The 23,480-nt window shown below is 26.4% G+C and overlaps 3 protein-coding genes across 6 annotated transcripts in view; all 3 read right to left on the minus strand.

Moving 5' to 3' along the window:
* Positions 1 to 1,758: 1,758 nt before the first annotated feature.
* Positions 1,759 to 17,497, minus strand: LOC126842402 (uncharacterized). 4 transcript variants are annotated; one of them, XM_050579408.1, is made up of 12 exons: positions 17,284 to 17,496; positions 17,171 to 17,200; positions 17,056 to 17,085; positions 16,343 to 16,399; positions 16,209 to 16,238; positions 16,078 to 16,107; positions 15,681 to 15,707; positions 15,468 to 15,524; positions 15,183 to 15,215; positions 14,976 to 15,065; positions 11,956 to 12,078; positions 11,725 to 11,892 (listed from the first exon to the last, which is right to left on the minus strand). In XM_050579408.1, the coding sequence occupies exons 1-12, from the start codon at positions 17,342 to 17,344 to the stop codon at positions 11,819 to 11,821; spliced, it is 642 nt and encodes a 213-aa protein (XP_050435365.1). In that variant the 5' UTR covers positions 17,345 to 17,496; the 3' UTR covers positions 11,725 to 11,818. The 4 variants fall into 4 exon arrangements, with proteins under 4 accessions (XP_050435366.1, XP_050435363.1, XP_050435365.1 ...); XM_050579409.1 differs by lacking the exons at positions 11,725 to 11,892; positions 11,956 to 12,078; positions 14,976 to 15,065; ... (3 more) ...; positions 16,078 to 16,107; positions 16,209 to 16,238 and adding exons at positions 1,759 to 1,832; positions 1,897 to 1,986; positions 2,090 to 2,122; ... (2 more) ...; positions 3,069 to 3,098; positions 3,200 to 3,229 and having other exon boundaries at positions 17,284 to 17,497; XM_050579406.1 differs by having other exon boundaries at positions 11,724 to 12,078.
* LOC126842404 (uncharacterized) lies at positions 5,596 to 9,879 on the minus strand. The gene is made up of 11 exons (XM_050579419.1): positions 9,674 to 9,879; positions 9,560 to 9,589; positions 9,457 to 9,486; positions 8,732 to 8,788; positions 8,574 to 8,603; positions 8,438 to 8,470; positions 7,651 to 7,677; positions 7,384 to 7,440; positions 7,119 to 7,151; positions 6,935 to 7,024; positions 5,596 to 6,004 (listed from the first exon to the last, which is right to left on the minus strand). Exons 1-11 carry the CDS (start codon positions 9,732 to 9,734, stop codon positions 5,751 to 5,753), a joined length of 702 nt encoding a protein of 233 aa, XP_050435376.1. The 5' UTR covers positions 9,735 to 9,879; the 3' UTR covers positions 5,596 to 5,750.
* A 2,686-nt stretch (positions 17,498 to 20,183) lies between the features above and the next one.
* Positions 20,184 to 23,480, minus strand: part of LOC126842399 (uncharacterized) — a 50,646-nt gene continuing 47,349 nt past the window's right edge. The window contains exons 7-11 of the mRNA XM_050579400.1: positions 22,340 to 22,366; positions 21,943 to 21,999; positions 21,762 to 21,794; positions 21,553 to 21,648; positions 20,184 to 20,443 (exon numbers count right to left, since the gene is read on the minus strand). Of these exons, the coding sequence (XP_050435357.1) occupies positions 20,184 to 20,443; positions 21,553 to 21,648; positions 21,762 to 21,794; positions 21,943 to 21,999; positions 22,340 to 22,366 (473 nt within the window). The remainder of the gene's footprint in view (positions 20,444 to 21,552; positions 21,649 to 21,761; positions 21,795 to 21,942; positions 22,000 to 22,339; positions 22,367 to 23,480) is intronic.

The following is a 23,480-nucleotide window of genomic DNA, read 5'->3' on the forward strand; positions in this document are numbered from 1 at the left end:
TAAATATATTGTTGTTTATATTTAGTCAAAACTGTTATTTTGTATAGCACAATTCTTATATAAATTTTAAAATTTTAAAACGTTTAACACTGTTTTAATACTAATTCACATACACAAAAATAATGACTACTAATAATTATTATCTATGATAAGTCAAAGCAATTGTAATTATGAAATACATAGTAACTTATATCTCCGTGCATAAATTCCAACTTGTTATTTGATGGCGTGGAAGTGAATAGAATTTTCATGGAAAATAATAATAACGAGACAGAGGTTGTCCATGTCCAAAAAAATAATTTACCCTTGCAAACATTGCACTATAGCACTATTTTAATTGAAGAATTGGAAGCTTTATATTGTTATTTGTTTTTGGTCTCTCTACTATTCTGTGTGGTACATTAACTAAGTTTATTTTATAATTTGATAACATTTAACACTATTTTAATACTATTCCATACAACCAAATAATAACTACTAATGACTGGTGTTATTATTTATAATAAGTATAAACTATTATGTTTATTAAATTCACAACCGCTTTTATTTCCATGCAAATTCTCATATTTTTGTTAAAATTGACTATAACGTAACATTTAAATAAATATTTGTTAAATTAATACTGTTTGTACAAACACTATATTATTATTATTATTAACTTATAAGAATTCTAATAGTTTGTATCAATTTTTGGTGTTCGATGTGTCAACCAAAGTAGTAAAATTTTAATGATACATTTTTTATAATATTTTCTATACAGTTATTGGTTTTATGTTGGTCGGTAAACTTATGTTTGCATTATATATTTTCAGTAGTTTTATTGAATATATGTTTTAATCGATCGAATATTGTGCCTGTTTTATAAGAATTTATTACAATATTTTTTTATATTTTTTATATTAAGATTTAAATTAATGTTATCTATACAAATTTGTCGATAGTAAAAATATATATATATATATAAACACAAAAATAATAGTCACTATCAGCGTCGGTGACAACGACTGGATACTGTAATTGTTTACTGGAAAGATCTGTTGTTATTTCAACCTACTGAAATAGTCAAAACAAAAACCCAAGTATACCATTGAAAATGGTATTATTATTTTTTAAATGATGTTGTTTTAAAATCAATCTCAGAAATGCCTGTCACTCGGATTACACTATTGTAAATTAGTTTTCTTTTTTTGTATAATATAATTTATACAGTAAGTAAATTCAGTAAGTTGATGTACTCATTTTTTTTTTAATATTGATAAATATAAATACAAATTTATGTTGTACTTTATTTACTTTAATAATAAAGTATTGTTATACATTCGTTTATATATATATATACACCTAAAAAACTGTTAAGGTTATAATAAACTATTGAGTTATGGAGTTATTGTTATGGATTTAGTTTTTATTTATTTATATTTTTATTTATGCAGTTTGCTACAATGTAGAACAATAAGGATAATATATGTAATATTTACAAATGGCAGATTGACAGAAAAAAGAAGTCATCCACTGGAGGGACGGTCTTAATTAATGATACCAAAATATTTTAGATTTCAATAAGCTATATATGTAACGATACGAAAATTTATAACGAGTGTGGACCTAAAAACCGACCTCATGGAAAGGTAATTGATATAAAACAAATGTCAAGGGTTTAATTGTTTCAAAACAAATAATGTAATAAACATAATAACTGTATATGTATATATATATATATATATCGACAATAAATTATCCTTGTTGAGATGAGACAATGGACGATAGTAGTTAAGTTGTGAGCTTAAACATTTTTGATTAGCTAAAGGAATTGTGGTTGACTGTACTATTCTCTAACAGAATAATTATAATTAAAAGTAAAACTAGTACCAATCTACACAAAATATTAATATTTACCTATTGCATCAGTAAGTAATTTTGTTGTAACTTTTCCTAATATAAGTCTTCTCTCTTCTCCAAGCTGTCCCAATGAATCCTTCTCAAAATCTGTAAAAAAAAGTTAAAGCATTTACATTTTTTTTTATTGGTTAATTGGCTTTGAAACTAAGACCTTAGGACTATTTACATCAGTTATTGAATACTTGCTTACTTTCGTTCGGGCCAAATTTAGGCACAGGGATGGCTGTATAAAAATAGTAAAAACACACATATAATCTATGTAAAAATGTTAAAATTGGTTTGAACTGTATTTCAAAGGATTATCAAGACTTGTATCAAAAAACATTATAGAGCTCTATGTCTTAGAAATATTATATTTTTCAATTTTGGTAAAAAATGTTAAACTCTATATTAATTACTTGTAAACTGTGATATGGCTGCTTGCACTGCCTCTTGATCAGCTATGGCAATATGTAATAAAATACAAAAAATACTATATAATATATTTTATTATGACAGAAATGATAATAAATTTTATATTGAGAAAAATTAAGAGTTCCAATGTTAACCAAGTAAAAAAAAAATCACAAGCTACTTAAACAAAAACCGTATAATATTAACAAATATGTTACCTGGTAATTTCATAATAAATGGTTCATCTAAAGTTAAAACAAAAAAAAAGTTATCAAACTATGTGGAAACATAACTATGTATGTACTAATTAACTGCAAATAGTAAATTTGATGACATAACATGTACACACCTGACATGAATGACCTGAAAAAGTGCCTGTTCACTTAAGAAACGTCAGGATTCAGTATTTTTGTAATTTATAAAATATTAAGAATATACCCATTATTTTGTAAGATTTTATTTATAAGTTTTATTTCATGAATAAATCTCGAGACCAGTTTCTTTATAGACGACGTTGGAAGTTGTCGGAAAATAAAACATTTTAAAAATATAAAAATATTTTAAACTAAAATTTTTCCAATAAAAATCTAATATTTTTCATGTTACTTGAACGAAAAAACACGAGGTACTACTTAGATTTGAGCTAGAGTTTTAAAATCTAAAAGGGTTTTTTTTTTTGGTAGACTTCTATTAATTGAAAATGTGAGCCATAGGAAAAATAAAAATACAATATAGGAATCTGCGTAATGAATAAATAGTATAAAACAATTAGTTACCATGATTAATTCTGAAAATATTTGTTTTTTCTGTAATTAAAACGAAAACATATATTGCCCAAATTAGTTATTAATTATTATCAAGCAACTATTTGGAAAAACGTCCAATAAGTGATAAGAAATATTATTACCCGGTATAGCCAACATCAAATTAAGTGTCTCTGAAATAATAATAATAAAAATTGATGAATTTTTTTTATCACTACAAGTTTAACACTTTTTTTGTGTAGCAATCTATATTTTAATTATTTTTTTCTTTATATATATAATGATTACCAAACGGTTTATCTCCGTTAATGATATTTGAAATTGCAGTCTCCAATCCAGCAGGATCTATATGTAAATAGTGGTTTGAGCTATATACACAATTTCAAATGAAATCATAATAATGTATAAAATTATACACAAAAATCTTCAGATCAAGAATATTCTTAGCTTTAAGGTAACTATTTAACTTAACGCTACTCAGCCTGTTATGTGAAAGAGGAATTTTGTATAGCCCAAAAAATGTTCTATGTAAACTATAAGAACTTTAATCTATTGAGTGTATTGATTTTCTTTTTCAATTTAATATATATATATATACAGTATTATTTGGTATACTGTTGCTAAATACCCCGTTCACTTATATTCTGAACTGATATAAAAAAAAAAAACTATAGCTAAACAAGCATGTATGTATCTTACTTGTATCAAAAGCCTCCTTTATGTGTTTGTCTGTAATTAATTATTTCAAACTTATGTATATAAATGGTTCAAAGTTTTAAAAAAATGTTACATCATATGAAAATTTGGTACTGACTTGTAATGTAAGCCGAATTTGCATAGTGCGCTATGATGAAGAATTAAGTGTTAAATTTTCTGTTTAGATTTTTAACTACCTTTAAAAGGTATGTGGAAAAATTATATAATTACCGGTCATTATCGGTGAAACGTTGACAAAGGCAAGCGTTATTAAAATACAGAGAAGCTTCATAGTGCTGGACAATATAATTGAAACAATTCAAATAATACAACTTATTAAAAAGATATGAATTATAATACCGGTTTTTACTTTTTGTGTTACAGTGATTTCCTTGCAACTCTAGTCGTAAGGTCGGCGTGTCGATATGTCAACCAAAGTAGTAACACTAAAATAATATTTTTCAGTATACATAGCACTATAATAAAATACCGAGTACAATATTCCATCAATGTCTACGTGTTACACAGTCATTTGTACACATCTTTTTTACACTTAAACAACAGCTATCGCATGGGCTATGTGTACATATGAAAATTTGAAACCACCGGGGAAAACGCAACATTATATTTTTTCACCAGAGTCACAAAAAACATCTTTTAGAAAAAAAGTTTAAACACGAAAGCAAAAATTTAAAATATAATGTTTGTTTTTGATCACACTACCATTCTGTATATACAGGGTCATTCACAGTTTCTGTAACAGCGGAAATTTCGATGAAATACTTACACTGGGCAAAAATTACCAAACAAAAATAATTGTTTAACTTACATGTTGCTTAATATTTTAATTTTCAAAAGTGTTTAAACCTAAAATTAATGGAAAATTTGAGGGTTGGCTTAAGAAACTCAAATAGCAACGTTTGAATTAATCGTTTTTGTTAAGAAATCTATAGCCGTTTAAATATTTACTTAATTTGAGTGTTATGTACCTACCTAAATACAATGCTCTTAATTGGGAGTTGGGAGAAATGTTTATACACAGATATTATGCTACGACTGTCAATCGAACAGAAAACCTTCATAATAATTTACTATCATAAAATCGTTATTATTGATGTTACTTATCTTATCATATTTATATTACCTGACTATTACCTGTTAAATGGTTTGGCAGTCGATACGGTTATCATTTTAAAATACTTTTATTTATATTTTATATTAGAGTGAGCTCGTGGTCGACCACAGGCATAAATAAAAACTTGATAATATTAATGACTGATTATTTTTTATTAACGCGAGTTGTGTGATCTGAAGATACTAGTTCAAAGATAGGACTTCAAGGATAAATAATATGGATCGATTGCGTATCCATTGCGTCAAGTCTATATCTATGAAATGATAGGTGAAATATCTCTTTAACTTGTAAGCAACACCTAGTAATATACACTTATATCCACATCTTTAATTTGATTTATTTAATAAATTATTCTTACCTTAAACATTAGAAATACAATTTTTATTGACCAAAAGAACTGGATAATTGCTGTTACAATCAAATTTGTCTAAACAAATTAAGAGGAGAGACAGTACTTACCTAGAAAATCTACTACCAATTATAAATTTATTATTTGAGTAGTAAATTACAGTGAAGGCTTTGATTATATTAACACTTATGCGCCTGTCTTCAACCATAGTGACTGTTGGCACATTACTGGCACTAGCAGTACACAATAATTTATGAAGTTACAATATAATATTATATTGTATTGAGGGCAGATAATGTTATTATTTCAATTTTATACCTTACAATACAATGGATATAATTTAATAAAATCACAAGTGGTTAAGTGTATTAAAGAAATAACTGTTTATTATGTAACACATTAAATTAAATGACAATTTAGATACAAGTGCGACACATAAATATTATTAAAGTAAAATAACAATAGTAGGTGCAATATAATTTTTGAAGAAACTGGCTACCATTGATGGTCTGTTTTACAGGAACCAATTCTGTATCTCTCTCAAAAAAACCATAAATTCAACACGATAAGGATCTATTGGGTTTACTTCATCAATTAAGCCAATATCAAGATGTTGGATTCTGCCATTTAGCGAGGTAAACATACAAAAAATACCAGCGGGATCAACAAAAACGGATTTTATATATGAATCTGGGAATCGCATACTTTGGAGCAAACCTATTAGATTGCAAATTTCGTTAAGGTTGGGAAATCTTGGTGCTCCAGCATCTTAAAAATTATAAAAAAAAATGTTTTTAATTACTTGTCAATTTTAGCTTATAACTACTTTTATTAACCGTTCAAATTATTTTATGTAACCTATTTTGAAATAAAATTTAATAAAATACATTTGAGAAAGAATAACCGCAGTTTGCTTTAGAACTTTTTTTATTGAGACATTGTAAAGGATTTTTTTCTCTCTTTAATTTTTATTTATACAATCTTATACAATTTAGAACAACAAGCATAATAGACGTTATAATTAAAAAGAGCAGGTTGACAGAAAAAGAAAGCCACACCCGCTGGACACAAAGTTAAATAAAGTTATATTTCAAATTTGTTTGCTAGATAACGATACACATCGTTTTATTGAATTCAATGAGTACTATTCTTGTTCTGAACTATAATCTCTTGGATATCTTGCAAAATCATTGATTTAAAAAGACATTGCACAAGCGAAGGATCAAAAAAAATTAAAAAATGACATCAAATGAACAAAACAAACAAGGTCTAATCATAATACTACCAATAGTTATATGTTAGAATGCGATTCTAGAAAAACCAATTATGTTGTGTAAGTTCTATGCCTAATTGTATTTTGATATTATTATTGATATAACAATATCATAAATCTATAATATACTAGATTATTGATATGTTCATACAGAATTCATAATTAATGAAGTCAATAATATAAGATCCATCTTTGGTAATTATTTAAAAAAATTGGATAGACAGTATGCTGGTCTACTAGAAAGCAAACGACGGTAATACTTTCTCAAACAGAAGCATCGGCTACACAAGAATAAATGTGGATAAAAGATTTACTTGTAGAGATGTGTATAAGTTATAAGTGTATTATTTGAACGGTACTTTAAATAAAATAATTATAATTAAAAGTAAAACTAGTAGAAATCTACACAAAAAATTAATATTTACCTATTGCAGCGATAAGTAATTTTTTTGTAACTTTTCCTGTTATACGTCTTCTCTCTTCTCCAAGCTGTACTAATGAATCATTCTCAAAATCTGTGAAAAAATAAGTGTTTTAAAGAAATTGGTTTATTGGCTCTTAAACTAAGACTTTAAGGTTATTGACGTCAGTTATTAAATACTTGCTTACTTTCGTTCGGCCCAAGTTGAGGCACATGGATTTCTGTAAAAACAATTTAATTATTTTCTAGTAAAAACACACACATTTACCTAATCAATGTAAAAATGTATAAATTGGTTTGAATTGTATTTAATAAACTCTCAAGACTTGTATCAAAAAACATTAATGGCTACATGATTTTGAACTATTATCATACATTTATCGAATTTAATTAAAACTGAATAATTATGAATTTTGAAAATTGTCCAAAAAAAATTTGAAACTTTATATTTACTTGTAACTTGGTATATAGCTTCTTGCACTGCCACCTGATCAACTATGGCAAGTTGTTCTGAAATACAATATAAATACTATACAATTTATTTTCTTATGGCAGAAACGATAGTATTTTAAATAAGGAAAAATTCAAAGATCCCATGTTAATCAAATAAAAAAAAAAATAACAAGGTACCTACTTAAACAAAACCCGTAATAATGGTACTTGTATATAAAACTGTATAGTGTCAGTATTAGGAGTATAAAATATGTACAATTAGATTACCTGGTAAGGTGCTAATAAATGCATCGTCTAAAATTAAAACAAATATATGTTATCAAGCTATGTGGATAATTAACTATGTATTTTTATACTAATTATTATTTGCAAATAGTAAATTTGATGACATACATGTACACAAATGACATAAATGACCGGAGAAAGAGGATGTTCATTAACGGCACGTCAGTATTTAATATTTTTGTAATTTGTAAAATATTTACAATATATTCATTTTTTTGTTATATTTTGTAATGTTTATTTTTGAATAAATCTCGAGACCATTTTCTTAAAAAAACGACGTTGGGTGTTGTCAGAAAAATGAAAGAGAGGACATCTTATTTTTCGTACTAGAATTTTTTTCAATAAAAATGTATTATTTTCCATGTTAATTAAACGAATAAAACACGAGGTACTACTTAGATTTGGGCTAGCGATCTAAAATCTAAGGGAGTTCTTTTTTGGATATATTACTATCGATTGAAATTGTGGGCCATAGGAAAAACAACAGTCTTTGTAAAGTATAAGTAGTATGAGGCGATGAATATTGTCAGAAAAATGAACTACATATTTTTCAAAACAGAACTTTTTCAAGAAAACATTATTTTCAAGTTAATCACACTCGAGGTACTATTTCGATTTGAGCTAGAGACCTAAAATCTAAGTAAGTTCTTTTACGGAGAGACTACTATCATTCGATAGTGTGAGCCATAGGAAACAGAAAAAAATACCGTATTTAGATCGTTATATAAGGATCTATGTAAAGTATTAGTAGTAAATAACAATTGGTTACCATGTTCAATTGAAAACCAGTAATTTGCTTTGTCTGAAATTAAAACGAAAATATGTTATGCTCAAATTAGTTATTAATTTTTATCAAGCATCTATGAGGAAATACGTCCAACAAGCGATACGAAAAATATTATTACCCGGTATAGCCAACATCAAATTAAGGATATCTGAAATAGGAATAATATAAATTGATGAATTAATGATGTCGGATTTTTTATAACACTATAGTTTTAACACTTTTTTCTGGTAGCAATCTGTATTTTAATTATTTTTCTCGTTATATAATTATGATTACCAAATGGTTTATCTCCTTTCATAATATTTGAAATTGCAGTTTCCAGTCCAGCAGGATCTATAAGCAAATAGTGGTTTGAGCTATATACACAATTTTAAATGAAATCATAATAATGTATAATATTATACATAAAAATGTTCAGAACAAGAATATACATATTTTTAAAGTGACTATTTACTTAACGCAATTCAACCCGTTATGTTAGGAAGATTGAATGGGGTCAGTTACTTTTTTACGATTTAGACCCAAAACTAGATAAAATGTTGACTACTTAGGATGGCCCGATTTTAGTACTGTAGAGACATACGAGATTTTTGACAACTTTTTTATGTAGTTTAATATTTAAAATTTTATAAATTTAATTTATTTAACTACAGAAAACTGAAATATTTAAATGAAAATCGGCTTCCAACATTACATAGTAATGTAGCCAAAAAACTGGATTCTTTTTGCAGAACTGAACTTGGACCATCTTATCTTGTCGAAATTTTGTCAGACTTTTTGGTCTAAAATAAACCAAAATGGCCAATACCCATAGAAACAATTTATTTAAATTGTATAAAATATAATCGATTTTCTTTTACAATTTAGTATTTATACAGTATTGTTTGGTATACTGGTACTATGTATCTCGTTCACTTATGTTCTAAACTGATATAAAAACAAACTTTATATATAGCTTGTTTTTAATTTATAAGCCATCTAAAAATCAAAATGTATCTCACCATTATCAAAAGCCTCTTTGATGTATTTGTCTATAATAAATTATTTAAAACTTATGTACAAAATTAACAAACATTTTATATCGTATAAAAATTGGGTACTGACTTGTAGTGTAAACCGAATTTGCATAGTCCGCTATGAGAAAGAATTAAATTATTTACTTTTCTGTTCAAATTTTTAACAACGTTGAATATGTACTTGTAAAAGTTATATAATTACCTGTCAGTATCGGCGAAACGTTCACAAAGGCAAGCGTTATCATAATGCAAACAAGCTTCATAGTTCTGGACAATAAGTTGAAACAATTCGCATAATATAACTTATAAGAAAAATATGAATTCTAAAAGCTTGTATTACGTTTTATGTTAGAGTGTTTTTCTTGTAAGTCGTAACGTCGACAAAATAAGTAAAATAAAAAAATATATTTTGCAGTTCGCAAAGCACTATAATATTTTATAGAAAACGTAATCGACACTTGTAGTTTGTATTATAACCTAAATAATGTATATAGGGTGCTTTTTTCATCGTGGGCAACTCTACATCTCACTGTGTTAAATCAATAATTTAGTAATTTGTTTTCCATGGTGTTTTTATGTAATGTGAACTTAATTGTCCACAATTTTGTATTTTCTTACACCCCTCTTCAAATTTGTTTGAATGATAACAACTTTAAAATGCATTATCCAAAACTGGTTACTAACGGTCTAACTGACTTAAAATAAAATGTATAATTTACCATTTACGTTTTAAAAGTTGATATAAAAATAATTAGTTTGGAACGGGTAGGGACAGATACACCATAGGAAAACTGTTGTCACAATATATGAAAACACTAATAAAAACAATTCAATTATTAATTAATCCCAGTGGCCCGTTATAAAAAAATCATCCTGTACAATGTACATACCCGTTAAATTTTTTTACTTACTGCTTTTAAATTATTCTCGAATCAGATATTTGTTTTAGGATTTGTTCACCTTGTATACACAGTGGGTATAATCTTTTTTTTTTAACTGTTATAACTTTTAGTAGTTCTTAAAAGGCAATTCTTTAGTTTTCTAATGAAACCCCGACTACTATATTCAAACAACGGTAGTGTTAAATCAATAATTTAATGTTTTTTTTTCCATGGTCTTTTATTTATTGTAATAAGGTCTTAATTTACTACAAAATGTTTTTGTTCTAACCCACCTTTAAATTAGGTTTTCTGATAGCAACTTGGACCAGTCAAATTTGTTAGTATATTATTCACAATTTTAAAAGTTAATAACATGCATGCGTTACCATTTAAATTTTAAAAGTTGCTATGAAAATAATCAGTTTGGGAGGAGTAGACACATAAACATTATAGGAAAATTGTGGTCACATTTAATGAAAATTCTGTGAAAGAATAATTCAATTATTATAGGGGCTCATGATAAAATTCACCCTGTACATACCTGTTAATTTGTTTTACTTTCTGCTTTTAAATTATTCTTAAATAATAAATTATACTTTAATTGAATTTTGTATTTACAGATGTGTTCATATTTTTTTTCATCTGTTATACCATATAATTATTATTTTTAAGAAAATATATTACATTTTTAATAAAATTCCGCGTACAATTTTCAGATAATGCCTAAGAACGTGTTCAATTTTCATTTGTACACGTTATCATTTATCACATTTAACAGATATAGTATGGACTATGTTTACTAATGTAAATTAAAATTGTCTGGTATAACACAAGATTATGGTAGTATTTTACCAACGTTTCGAAAAAAAAAAACGTTTTTAATAATATATTGTTGTTTGATTTTGGTCAAAACTGCTCTATAATTCTCTATAATACCTTACTTGTATAAATTTTCAGATTTGAAATCGTTTAACATTATTTTAATACTAATTCACGTACACAATTAATAACTACTAATAAATGTTATCTATGATTAGTCAAACCAAATATATTTATTAAATACATGGTATCTTACCATATTATGATTTTCATCATTTTCATTATTCATTTTTCAATATTTGATAATCGAGTTTTAGCTTCAAATGTGTAATATTATGACAACTAAAATTAAAGTTATTTTATAAATTAATACTTACTGTTGTATAATTTCTGAGGTAAATATTAAATTGTATTGAGGGCAGGTATTATACCAATTTCGTTTTTTTTATACAGCAATGGGCAGAGTTTAATAAAACCACAAGGGGTTAAGAGTATTAAATACCAATGAAAGAAATTGTTTATTATGAAATATATTGAATTGTATGACAATTCAGATACAAGTGCGACATATAAATATTATTAAAGTAAAATAGCATCAGTGTGTGCAAAATATTTGTTTAAAAACTAGCTACGATTGATGATCTATTTTACAGGAACCAATTGTGTATCTCATCTAAAACGTTCACAATTCGTCCATAATAATTAGGACCCATTTGCCTTACTAAAACAATATAGATGTCATAAATTCTGTATTCGAATGTGCCATTTTGTGAAGTTAACGTACAAAAATAACCAGAGTGGGCAACAGTAGTTGTTTTTATGTACGAATCTGGAAACCGCATACTTCGGAGCAAACCTATTAGAAGACATATTTCGGTACGATTGGGGAATCTTGGTGTTCCTTTACCTTGAAATTTATAAATCAATATCTTTAATAACTTGTCAATTTTAGCTTATATCTACTTTTGTTCTAAACACCACTAATACACGTGTACAAACAAAATCATAGAAAAATAATGATATTAGCCATAAAAAAAACCCTATTGCAATGAAATTTATTATAAATGATTTAGTGTTATGTATTTTGTTTTTCTTTATTTAATTTTTATTTATGTAGTCTGTTACAATGTAGAACAGTAAGCATAATAGATTTAACATTAACGGAAGGGTAAAAGGTATTTTATAGATAATTATACCGGGTTTTCAGTGTCTGGTCAGTTACAAAACAAATATCAAGGGTTTAATTGTTTAAAAAAATACTATACACTAATTGTACGTGCATATTTTGACTTGAAATTATCCATGCTGAGATGTGACAATGGACGAGATTATGTAGGTAATGTGTTTTAACATTTTGAGTTAAGCTTAAGGAATTGTAGTTGACTATACCATTCCCTACACATCTGGACAAAATAGTTTAACAGAAAGATTAAATAGAATATTATTCGAAAGAACTTGATCATTACCATTACAACCAAATGTGTCTAATAAAGTTGTGAGGAGAGGCAGTACTAACAGTCATTTATCAAGAAAATCGACTACCAATTATAAATTTATTATTTGAATGATAAATTATAGTAAAGGCTTTGATTATATAATTATTTAGGCGTCTTTACCATAGTGACTGTTGGCACATTACTTGCACTACCAGTACACAACAATTTCTGAAGTAAAATAATAATATATTGTATTTTGGGCAAGTAATGTTATTATTTCAATTTCATTTTTTACACCGCAATGGATAGAGTTTTATAAAAATCACAAGTGGTTAAGTGTATTAAATATCAATGAACGAAATCGTTTATTTTGTAATATATTGAATTAATTGACAGTTTAGCTACAAGTGCGACCTATAAATATTATTTAAGTAAAATAACAACAATAGGTAGAATATAATTTTTTAAAAGCTAGCTACGATTGATGGTCTACTTTAGATGAACCAGTTCATTGCCTCAATTAAAACGCTCGTAACTCGGCGGTAATTGTCCACTGTCATTACTGGAAAAATATAGCCGAGATAAGGCGTGTATTGGAAGTTGCGATTTTGTGATGTTAACGTACAAACATTGCCCGCTTGATCAACACTAGCGGTTTTTATATATGAATCGGGAAATTGCATACTTCGAAGTAAACCTATTAGAAGGCATACTTCTTTAAGGTTGGGGTAACTTGGTCTTCCTCTACCTAAAAAATTATAAAAAAAACATTTTTCAGCCGAGTCTGCGACCACGAAAGGGCATTTTCATGTCTCGTTGAAGTACCGAATAAATTTAGAGTAGTGGTGGAATTATAGATTATGATATAGTATAATATTAACAAGCAGTAACAACCTAGTAAATTAAAACAAATCAAATTTCTAGTTAATATTTTGGTGTTTAATATCTGGAAAAATAACTTTAAGCCAAGCCATTTATCCCAGATTTAATTTACTTAAGTTTTAAACAATTTTTAGTAACGTTTTTTTGTTACGCTTTTTTGGTAACACTTTTTTCGGTTATGTGGCAGAGCATGGAAATGTCAAAATATTGTTTTAAAAAACTTGTCAAATTTAGTTTATATTATCTACTTTTATTTTTTGTACACACGTATAAGTAAAATCATAGAAAAATAATTATATTTCCCATATGAAGCTCTCTATTTTATGTAACCTATTTTGAAGTGAAATTTATTAGATTACATTTAAGAAAGAATAACCGCAGTTCAGAACTTTCTTTGTTGAGATATTGTTATAGATTTATTTTCCTTATTTAGTTTTTACTATACAATCTAATACAATCTAGAACAATGAACATAATAAATGTACAAAAAGCAGATTGACAGAAAAAAGAAGCTTCCTACTGGAGGGTCATTAGTTTAATAAAGATATTTTTAACATTTTTTTCTTTCTATATAACTAGTAGATAAATATAACATCATTTTTTTGAATTCAATGTGTATTGTTCTTGTTCTGATCTTTAATATTTTAGATATCTTGCAAAATAATTGATTTAAAAAGATATTACACAAGTGACGGGTCAAAAAAGGTTTAAATGGCAATAAATAGACAAACAAGGTATAATCTTATTGCTATCAATAGTTGTATTTCAAAAGTCTAGAAAAATCAATCCAATGTGTTTTTTTAAGTGTATGCCCACTTGCATTGTTATAAAAACTACATGTGTGTGCTAATTAGTGTGCTAGACTCTGGAGCGTACAAGTCTTGTTAGTTAATTATATTTTAGAAAGCGACTTAAATTAAAACGATACTAGTCTTGAAAATCATTATATAAGAATTTATGAAATAATAAGACTGTAGGAGTGGAATAGAAAATTAAGATATTGTATTTCATATTTTTGTTAATAATGCCGAACACATAAATAAGAATATGCTTGAATTTAAATCGGTAATAATCGGCAGACAGTCATTACAATCAACTTAGAAGAGCACAGCGTTATGTTAAGGGTATTATTGTTGTTGGTCATTTTTACGCAACATGTAAAGAAGTAAACCATTTAAAAGGGATATGTTGATACAAAATTCGTAATTGACAACAATAATAAAAGATCCACCTTTGGGTATTATTTAAAATATTTGGATAGACAATAGGATGGTCTACAAGAAAGCGAACGACGGTAATACTTTCTTAAACAGAAACCAAGTATCAGCTGGCATTAGCTTCTGCTATACAAGAATATATGTGGATAAAAGAATTACTTGTTCAGTTGTGTATAAATTATAAATGTATTATTTGAATGGTACACCAAATAGAATATTTATAATTAAAAGTAAACTAGTACCAATCTACACAAAATATTAATATTTACCTATTGCATCAGTAAGTAATTTTTTTGTAACTTTTCCTAATATTCGTCTTCTTGCTTCTCCAAGCTGTACCAATGAATCATTTTCAAAATCTGTGGGAAATAAAGACAATTTGCAGTGATTAAAAAACAAAATAAAAAAAAACTAGTTTAATGGATTATAAACTAAAAATTAAGGTTATTTACGCCGTTTATTAAAAGTTTGCTTACTTTCGTTTGGGCCAAGTTGAGGTACAGGGATATCTATATAAAAAATATGAAAATGTATTTTACTTTCCACTAAAAACCACACTTTGTAAAAATGTGTACATTAGTCTGAATTATATTTCAAATGATCTTCTAGGCTTGTATACAAGTCATAGCATAGCTCTAAGACTTTAAATTAGCATAATAAACTTATCGAATTTGGTTAAAGCTGAGTAATTATGAACTTTGAAAATTGTTCCAAAAAATATGTTAAACTTTATAAATATTTACCATTAACTTTATATTTACCTGTTACTTGGGATATTGCTTCTCGCACTGCCACCTGATCAGCTATGGCAATATGCACTGAAATACAAAATATACTATTTAATGTATTTTACTATGACTAAAATGATTATATATGTTATATTGAGAAAAATTAAAAGTTCCCATGTTAATTAAATCAAAAATAAATCACAAGCTATTTAAACAAAAACCGTATAATATAAACAAATAGGTTACTTGGTAAGTTCATAATAAATCGTTCATCTAAAATTAAAACAAAAATATGTTATTATAATATGTTATACCCATTTATTTGGTAGATTACATTTATAATTTTTATTTTTTGATTACATTTCGAGACCAGTTTCTTTATAGACGACGTTGGATGTGGCCAAAAAAATGAAAGAGAGTTAACATTTTTTTAACTAGAATTTTTTCTATGAAATTTTAACGTTCTTCATGTTAGTTAAACGAAAAAACACGAGGTACTACTTAAATTTGAGTTAGAGATCTAAAAGCTAATGGGGATTTTTGTGGATGTTTTTGTGTTTTTGTGGAAAAACAAAAACATCAGGTAATAATATCAGTATTAAGAATCTGCGTAACGAATAAGTAATATTAAACAATTAGTTACCATGATTAATTCTGAAAATGTTTACTTTTTCTGTAATTAAAACGAAAATATGTTATGCCCAAATTAGTTATGAAATATTATCAAGCCAATATGTGGAAATACTGCCAATAAGCGATAAGAAATGTTATTACCCGGTATAACCAACATCAAATTAAGTGTCTCTGAAATAAGAATAATAAAAAATGATGAATTTTTTTATCACTACAACTTTTTTGTGTAGCAATCTATATTTTAATAATTTTGTTCGTTATATATTAATGATTACCAAACGGTTTATCTTCGTTAATAATATTTGAAATTGCAGTCTCCAATCCAGCAGGATCTATAAGCAAATAGTGTTTTGAGCTATTTACAAAATTTCAAATGAAATCTTAATAATGTATAAAATTATACATAAAAATGTTCAGAACAAGAATATACATATTTTTAAAGTGACTATTTACTTAACGCGATTCAACCCGTTATGTAAGAAGATTGAATTGGGTCAGTTACTTTTTTACGATTTAGACCCAACACTAGATAAAATGTTGACTACTTAGGATGGCCCGATTTTAGTATTGTAGAGACATACGAGATTTTTGACTTAATGTAGTTTAATATTTAAAATTTTATAAATTTAATTTATTTAATTACAGAAAACTGAAATATTTAAGTGAAAATCGGCTTCCAACCTATAATAGTAATGTAGCTCAAAAACTGGAATCTTTTTGCAGAACTGAACTTGGACCATCATATCTTGTCGAAATTTTGTCAGAATTTTTGGTCTAAAATAAACCAAAATGGCCAATACCCATAGAACATTTTTTTAAATTATATGAAATATTCGATTTTCTTTACAATTTAGTATTTCTACAGTATTGTTTGGTATACTGGTACTATGAATCTCGTTCACTTATGTTCTAAACTGATATAAAAACAAACTTTATATATAGCTTGTTTTTAAATTATAAGCCATCTAAAAATCAAATTGTATCTCACCATTATCAAAAGCCTCTCTGATGTATTTGTCTATAATAAATTATTTAAAACTTGTGTATAAAATTAATAAAATTAACAAACATTTTATATCGTATAAAAGTTGGGTTACACTGACTTGTAGTGTAAACCAAATTTGCATATTCCCCTATGATGAAGAGTTAAATATTAAAATTTGTATTCAGATTTTTAACTCCTCTAAAGAGGTACGTGTAAAAATTAATTAATTACCTGTCATTATCGGCGAAACGTTCACAAAAGCAATCGTTGTTAAAATGCAGAGAAGCTTCATAATGCTGGACAATATAGTTGAAACAATTCAAATAATATAACTAGTATGAAAGATATGTATTCAAACAGCTAGTTTTACTTTATGTGTTAGAGTGATTTTGTTGCGATTATTTGTAAGGCCGGTGTGTCGATATGAAAACCAAAGCAGTAAAATGAATATATATTTTACAGTATGCGCAGTGCTATAATAATTTATAAAAACCTTTAGTGACACAAGTGGTTTTCTATTATAAAATAAATAACGTAGACAGGGTGTTTTTTTTTGTCGTGAGCAACTCTACATCTCACTGTGTGTAATCAATAATTTAATAAATGTTTTTATCACAGTTTAATTATATAGTGTTGTCTTAATTGTACACAATTCGTTATGCTCTTACTCCTCCTTTAAGTTAGTTTTTGTGATAGCAACCTTAAAAATAATCATCCAAAACTGGTTATTAACCACTCAAAATTATTTCTACCTACATTATTCTCTATCTGAAAAGTTAATCAAATTTGTTTGATAGCAGCTTGGACCAGTTTAAGTAGTTGTTGTATATTATTTCCCATTTTAAAAGATAGTAAAATGTATGCGTTACCATTTAAGTGTCAAAAGTTGAAATGAAAATAATTTGTTTGGGATTGGGTATGAACATAAATATTAAAGAAAAATTATAGTCTCATTATATGAAAACACTATTAAAAAATCCATTAAATTTTTAGTTAGACCCAGTGAGATATTGAGTGGCCCTTTATAAAAAAAAACACCCTGTACATATATGTTAAATAATTTTACCTACTGCTTTTAAATTATTCTTGAATCAGCTTTAGGATTTGTTCACTTTGTATACACGGATATTTTAACTTTTTTTTTTTTTCTGTTATGACTTTTAATAATTCTTAAAAGAAAATTTATTAGATTTCTAATAAAATCCCGAGTACATTGTCATTTGTACACATGGTTTTTACACTTTAACAACAGCTATATCATATTGGCTATGTGTACCCGTAAAAATGTAAAAGCACTTGGAATACCCAACATTATAGTTTTTCACTAGCGTCACAATAAAATTTTATTAAAAAAATGTTTAAACACAATAGCAACAATTTTAAATATAATGTAGGTTTTTCATCACACTACTAACTCGTATAGTAAATTCCTTATATATATTTTTAAATGTGATAACATTCAACACTATTTTAATACTATTCCACTTATACAAATAATAACTACCTACTAATAATAACTGTTATTATTACTCCTGATAAGTCAATCCAATTATATTTATAAAAAAACATTCAACAATTTGTGAAAAACATGCAACATTTAAATATCTGTTTAATTATTAATATTGTTTGTACTACCACCTTATTATGATTTTTATAGGTATATTTTATAGTTCATTATAATCCATTCATAGTCTTTCTAACTTATTTTAATATTAAAATTTGTCCTTGCTAAGGTTTATACTCACAACTATCACAGTTTTACTATAGTTTCTAATAAAATAAGTCTTAATATTTTTTAGTGACACTACTGCCATAACATTTTTACTTGAAAGACTATAATAATTTAATGTTGTCTTTTAAATTATTTACCTGTTCTTCGCTATTTTCACATTTTAATTACAAAATAACCATTTTCTATTTAGTTTTTTGCTATACATTTTGTACAAAGCCACCCGTCCAAGGAAATATGTGGGGGTCATATCGACTGCCCCAACGAAAATGGTCGTATCTCGACTTTTGCCAGTATTGAGATATCACAATCATCTAATAAAGAATATTTTTCTGTATTTCCCAAAGAAAAAGATCGTATGTCTAGTGTACCAAAGAGATAAGATAATAGTTATTTTTACAATTCACCGAAATATCTATTTCCAAAGAAAACCGTCGTATGTACAGATACGACGAATTGACACAATCATAGAACCGACGAGTAAGGTCGTATCTAATAGATTTTAATATTGTTATAGTGTTAACGTACAGTAATAACGTAGGTTTTACAATATCAATTATTATTTCATCGCAGTGTATCAATCATACAAATATAATTCAAAATCAACCACCAGATCGCAGTCTTAAGTAAAACACAGAGTAAAATAATCCATATAGCTGTGTCGATTTTTTTATCATCAATCTATACTATAACTTGTGTTTAAAGACATTTTTGATAGTAATGATAATGATAGTACGTTGGTAATATTTTATTCGATTTTTAAAGTTAAATCCTCGTACGTGGTTATCAGTAACGAAAGGGTTAATTCTGTTAAATAAAACCTATGAAAAGTTAATTCTGTTTTTTTTTTTTTTTTTATATAGTTGTTATATTTAACTCTGTTAAAATATAGAACCAGTTAAAAGTACCTACCATTTAACAAAGCCGAGATGTCATTTTTTATGAAAATTTAATGTTCAACTCAACCATTGAAAGTGTAAAAATCATTTTTCTAATGAAAATTTAGAAACAAAAATGTTGAAACAACAGAAGAAAGTATTGATGAAAAACCTCAAAATGTTGAAAACATATATTATTTAAAAAATAAATCATATTTAAAGGTTTTGGTTCTATTGAAACGTATGTGCCTGTCTTCACCATAGTGATTGTTAGCACATATTGTTAATTATCATATAGTATTATTATTTCAATTTCGATTTATGCTCTGCAATGGATAGAATTTAATAAAAATCACAAGTGGTTTAAAGTATTAAATATCACTAAAATAAATATTTCATTATATAATACATTAAATAAAAGGCCAATTTAGATACAAGTGCGACATATAAATATTATTGAAGTAAAATAAAAACAGTAGATGTGATTAAGTTTTTTAAAAGCTAACTACGATTGAGTGTCTATTTTACGAGAACCATGTCATTGTCTCATCTAAAACGTCCTCATATTCATTATGAATAGGACGACCCATTGGCCCTACCACAGCAATATAGCCGCCATGAGGTTTGTAATGGAATCTGCCATTTTGTGAAGTTAACATACAAACATTATCATCTTGATCAACACGAGCGGTTTTTATATACGAATCTGGGAATTGTATACTTCGGAGCAGACCGATTAGAATACATATTTCCTTAAGGTTGGTGAATCCTGGTGTTCCTTTATCTAAAAAATTGTTTTTAAAACTAGCAGATTAGGATTATAACATTTTATTTAATTCTATGTGTACAGTTCTTGTTCTAATCTTAAATATTGTATATACCTTGCAAAATTATTGATAAAAGGACATTGCAAAAGTGACGGATCAAAAAAGTTTAAAATGGCAATAAATGAATAAAACAAACAATGTTAATCATAATGCTACACGTGTATAAGAAAATTCAAAGAAACAGAATTACAAAACACATAAAAAAAATGCTATTTTATGTAACCTATTTAGAAATTAAATTTATTAAAACATACTTAAACTTAATAATCGCCGTTTGCTTCAGATCTTTTTTAATTTATTTGTTTTTATGGACTTAGTTTTTTTTTATTGAATTTGTATTTATGAAGTTTGTTACAATGTAGAACAATTGTACAATAATCATAATAGATGTTTACAAAGAGTAGATTGACAGAAAAATTAAGCCTACCGATGGAGGAACTTTTGTATTTTATACAACTAGCAGATTAGGATTATATTTTATTTATGACTATGTAAATTTATCTTATTCTAATCTTAAAAATTGTATATATCTTGCAAAATTATTGATAAAAGGACATTGCAAAAGTGACGGATCAAAAAAGTTTAAAATGACAATAAATTAATAAAACAAACAAGGTTAATCGTAATGCTACCAATAGTTGTATGTTGAAATAAAAGTCTAAATAACTCATTCCTATATGTTCTGTGAGGTCTATGCCTACTTGTATTGTTATATTATTATTGATATAATAATTTAATAATCAATAATATAATATACTATTGATATGTTTATGTTGCAATCGAAAATGACGTCAACAATAAAAGATCCGCCTTTGGTAATTATTTAGAATATTTGGATAGACAGGGGTTATGCTGGTCTACTAGAAAGCAAACGACAGTAATACTTTCTTAAACATAGGCCAAATATCTAGCGTAGCATCGGTTATACAAGAATAAAAGTGGATAGAAGAATTACTTGTTAAGATGAAGTGCATAAGTTATTAATATATTATTTGAATAGTATATCAAATAGAGTAGTAATTAAAAGTAAAACTGGTACAAATCTACACGAAATATTAATATTTACCTATTGCATCTTCAAGTAATGTAAGTGTAACAAATCCCATTATTATTCGTCTTTCTTCTCCAAGCCAAGTCAATGTGTGACGATCATTCTCATAATCTGTGAAAAAAATAAGTTACAGTGTTATAAATAAATTAAAAAATAAAACGGTTAATTGGCTTATACACTAGGACTTTGGGGCTATTTACGTTAATTATTAAAAGGGTGCTTACTTTCGTTGGGGTCGTTATTAGGCACAGGGATATCTGTATAAAACATATGAAAATTTTAAATATTTTACAATAAAAAACTCACAAAAAAGTTTGAATTTTAGTTTAAATGATTATAAAACTTAATAGTTATGATTTTTGAAAATAATTCGCATTAATGTGTGTTAGTATTTATATTATTTACTTGTAACTTGGGTTATGGCTTCTTGTACTGCCTTCTGATCAGCTATGGCAATATTTTCTGAAATACAAACAAAATAACATACATTTTCTTATGACGGGAATTTTAATATAATAGATTATGTCTATTTTATTTTTTTAATTTGATTACTTGAGAACTCTTTATTGAATATTTTTGTTAAAACACTTAAAGTAAAATACGACACTTAAAAAATACTATAAAATATATTTTCTTATGACAAAAATGGTAATATATTTTATATTAGAAAAAATTGAATGTCCCCATTTAAATCACACAAAAAAAATCACACGGTACTTAAACAAAAACCGTATATTATATACTTGTATATGAAACTGATAGTGTCAGTATTGGGAGTATAAAATATATACAATTAGATTACCTGGTAAGTTTATAATAAATGCCTCGTCTAAAATTAAAACAAATATTTGTTATCAAGCTATGTAGATAAATAACTATGTACATACTAATTATTTACAAATAATAATTTTGATGACATTACTTGTACTCACATGACATGAATGACCTGAAAAAGGGCTGTTCGCTAACGAATCGTTGGGACTTAATATTTTTGTAATTTTTAAAATATTAATTATTTACCTATCCGTTTTTTTGTTAGATTTAAATTATATGTACTTTTTTTTTTTTTTAATAAATCTCAGGACCAATTTTTTTTATAGACAACGTTGGAAGTTGTCAGAAAAATAGAAGAAAGGACATATTTTTCAAACTAGAATTTTACAGTGATAAATTAATATTTTCTATGTTAATAAACGAAAAAACGAGAGGTGCTAATTAGATTTGAGGTAGAGATCTAATATCTAAGGAGTTTTTTTCGAGAAGACTAACAACAATTGTAAGTGTAAGCCATTGAAAAAAAAATGTATTTTATTGGTATTTAAGAATCTGTGTAAAGTATTAGTAGTATATAACAATTGGTTACCATGCTCAATTGTGAATCTAAAATTTGCTTTATCTGAAATTAAAACGAAAATATGTTGTGCCCAAATTAGTTATTAATTATTATCAAAAACTATATAAAAATACTTTCAATAAGCAATAAGAAATATTATTACCCGGTATAACTAACATCAAATTAAGAGTGTCTAAATTTGGAATAATATAAATTGATTAATTATTGATGTTTGATATTTTTAAAACACTATAGTTTTAACACTTTTTTCGAGTAGCATTCTTTACATAATTTTTTTATCTTTATTGCATAATAATAATTACCGAACTTTTTATTTCCGTTAATAATATTTAAAATTGCAGTTTCCAGTCCATCAGGATCTATAAGCAAATAGTGGTTTTAGATTTACACAAAATTTAAAATAAAATAAATAAAAATGTTTAGAACAAGAATATACATAACTATACAGTGACTATTTACCTGACGCTACTCAGCCTGTTTGTTAAAAGGATTGAATTCGGTCGATTACGTCGACGTTTTAGACCCAAAAGCCAGACAAAATTTCGACTACATAGGATGGCTCGATTTTAATTCTTAGAACAATGGGTGT

Source organism: Adelges cooleyi, unplaced genomic scaffold (assembly GCF_023614345.1).
Source record: "Adelges cooleyi isolate 19-005CV unplaced genomic scaffold, UGA_ACOO_1.1 ACOO_flye_CR_arks_rails_tigmint_CR_PRNA_519, whole genome shotgun sequence".
Taxonomy (NCBI): domain Eukaryota; kingdom Metazoa; phylum Arthropoda; class Insecta; order Hemiptera; family Adelgidae; genus Adelges; species Adelges cooleyi.

Excerpts from the sequence above, each read along its gene's own strand:
- LOC126842404 (XM_050579419.1), bottom strand. The coding sequence starts at position 9,734 with ATGAAGCTTGTTTGCATTATGATAACGCTTGCCTTTGTGAACGTTTCG. Across the intron at positions 9,590-9,673 it reads CGTTTCGCCGATACTGACAG|CGGACTATGCAAATTCGGTT; the intron begins GTAATTATATAA and ends TCTTTCTCATAG. Across the intron at positions 7,678-8,437 it reads CTGGTTTTCAATTGAACATG|ACGATGCATTTATTAGCACC; the intron begins GTAACCAATTGT and ends TTTTAATTTTAG.
- LOC126842402 (XM_050579406.1), bottom strand. The coding sequence starts at position 17,344 with ATGAAGCTTCTCTGCATTTTAACAACGATTGCTTTTGTGAACGTTTCG. Across the intron at positions 16,108-16,208 it reads TTTGATGTTGGTTATACCGG|AAAAAGTAAACATTTTCAGA; the intron begins GTAATAACATTT and ends TTTTAATTACAG. Across the intron at positions 12,079-14,975 it reads ATTACTTACTGATGCAATAG|GTAAAGGAACACCAAGATTC; the intron begins GTAAATATTAAT and ends ATAAATTTCAAG.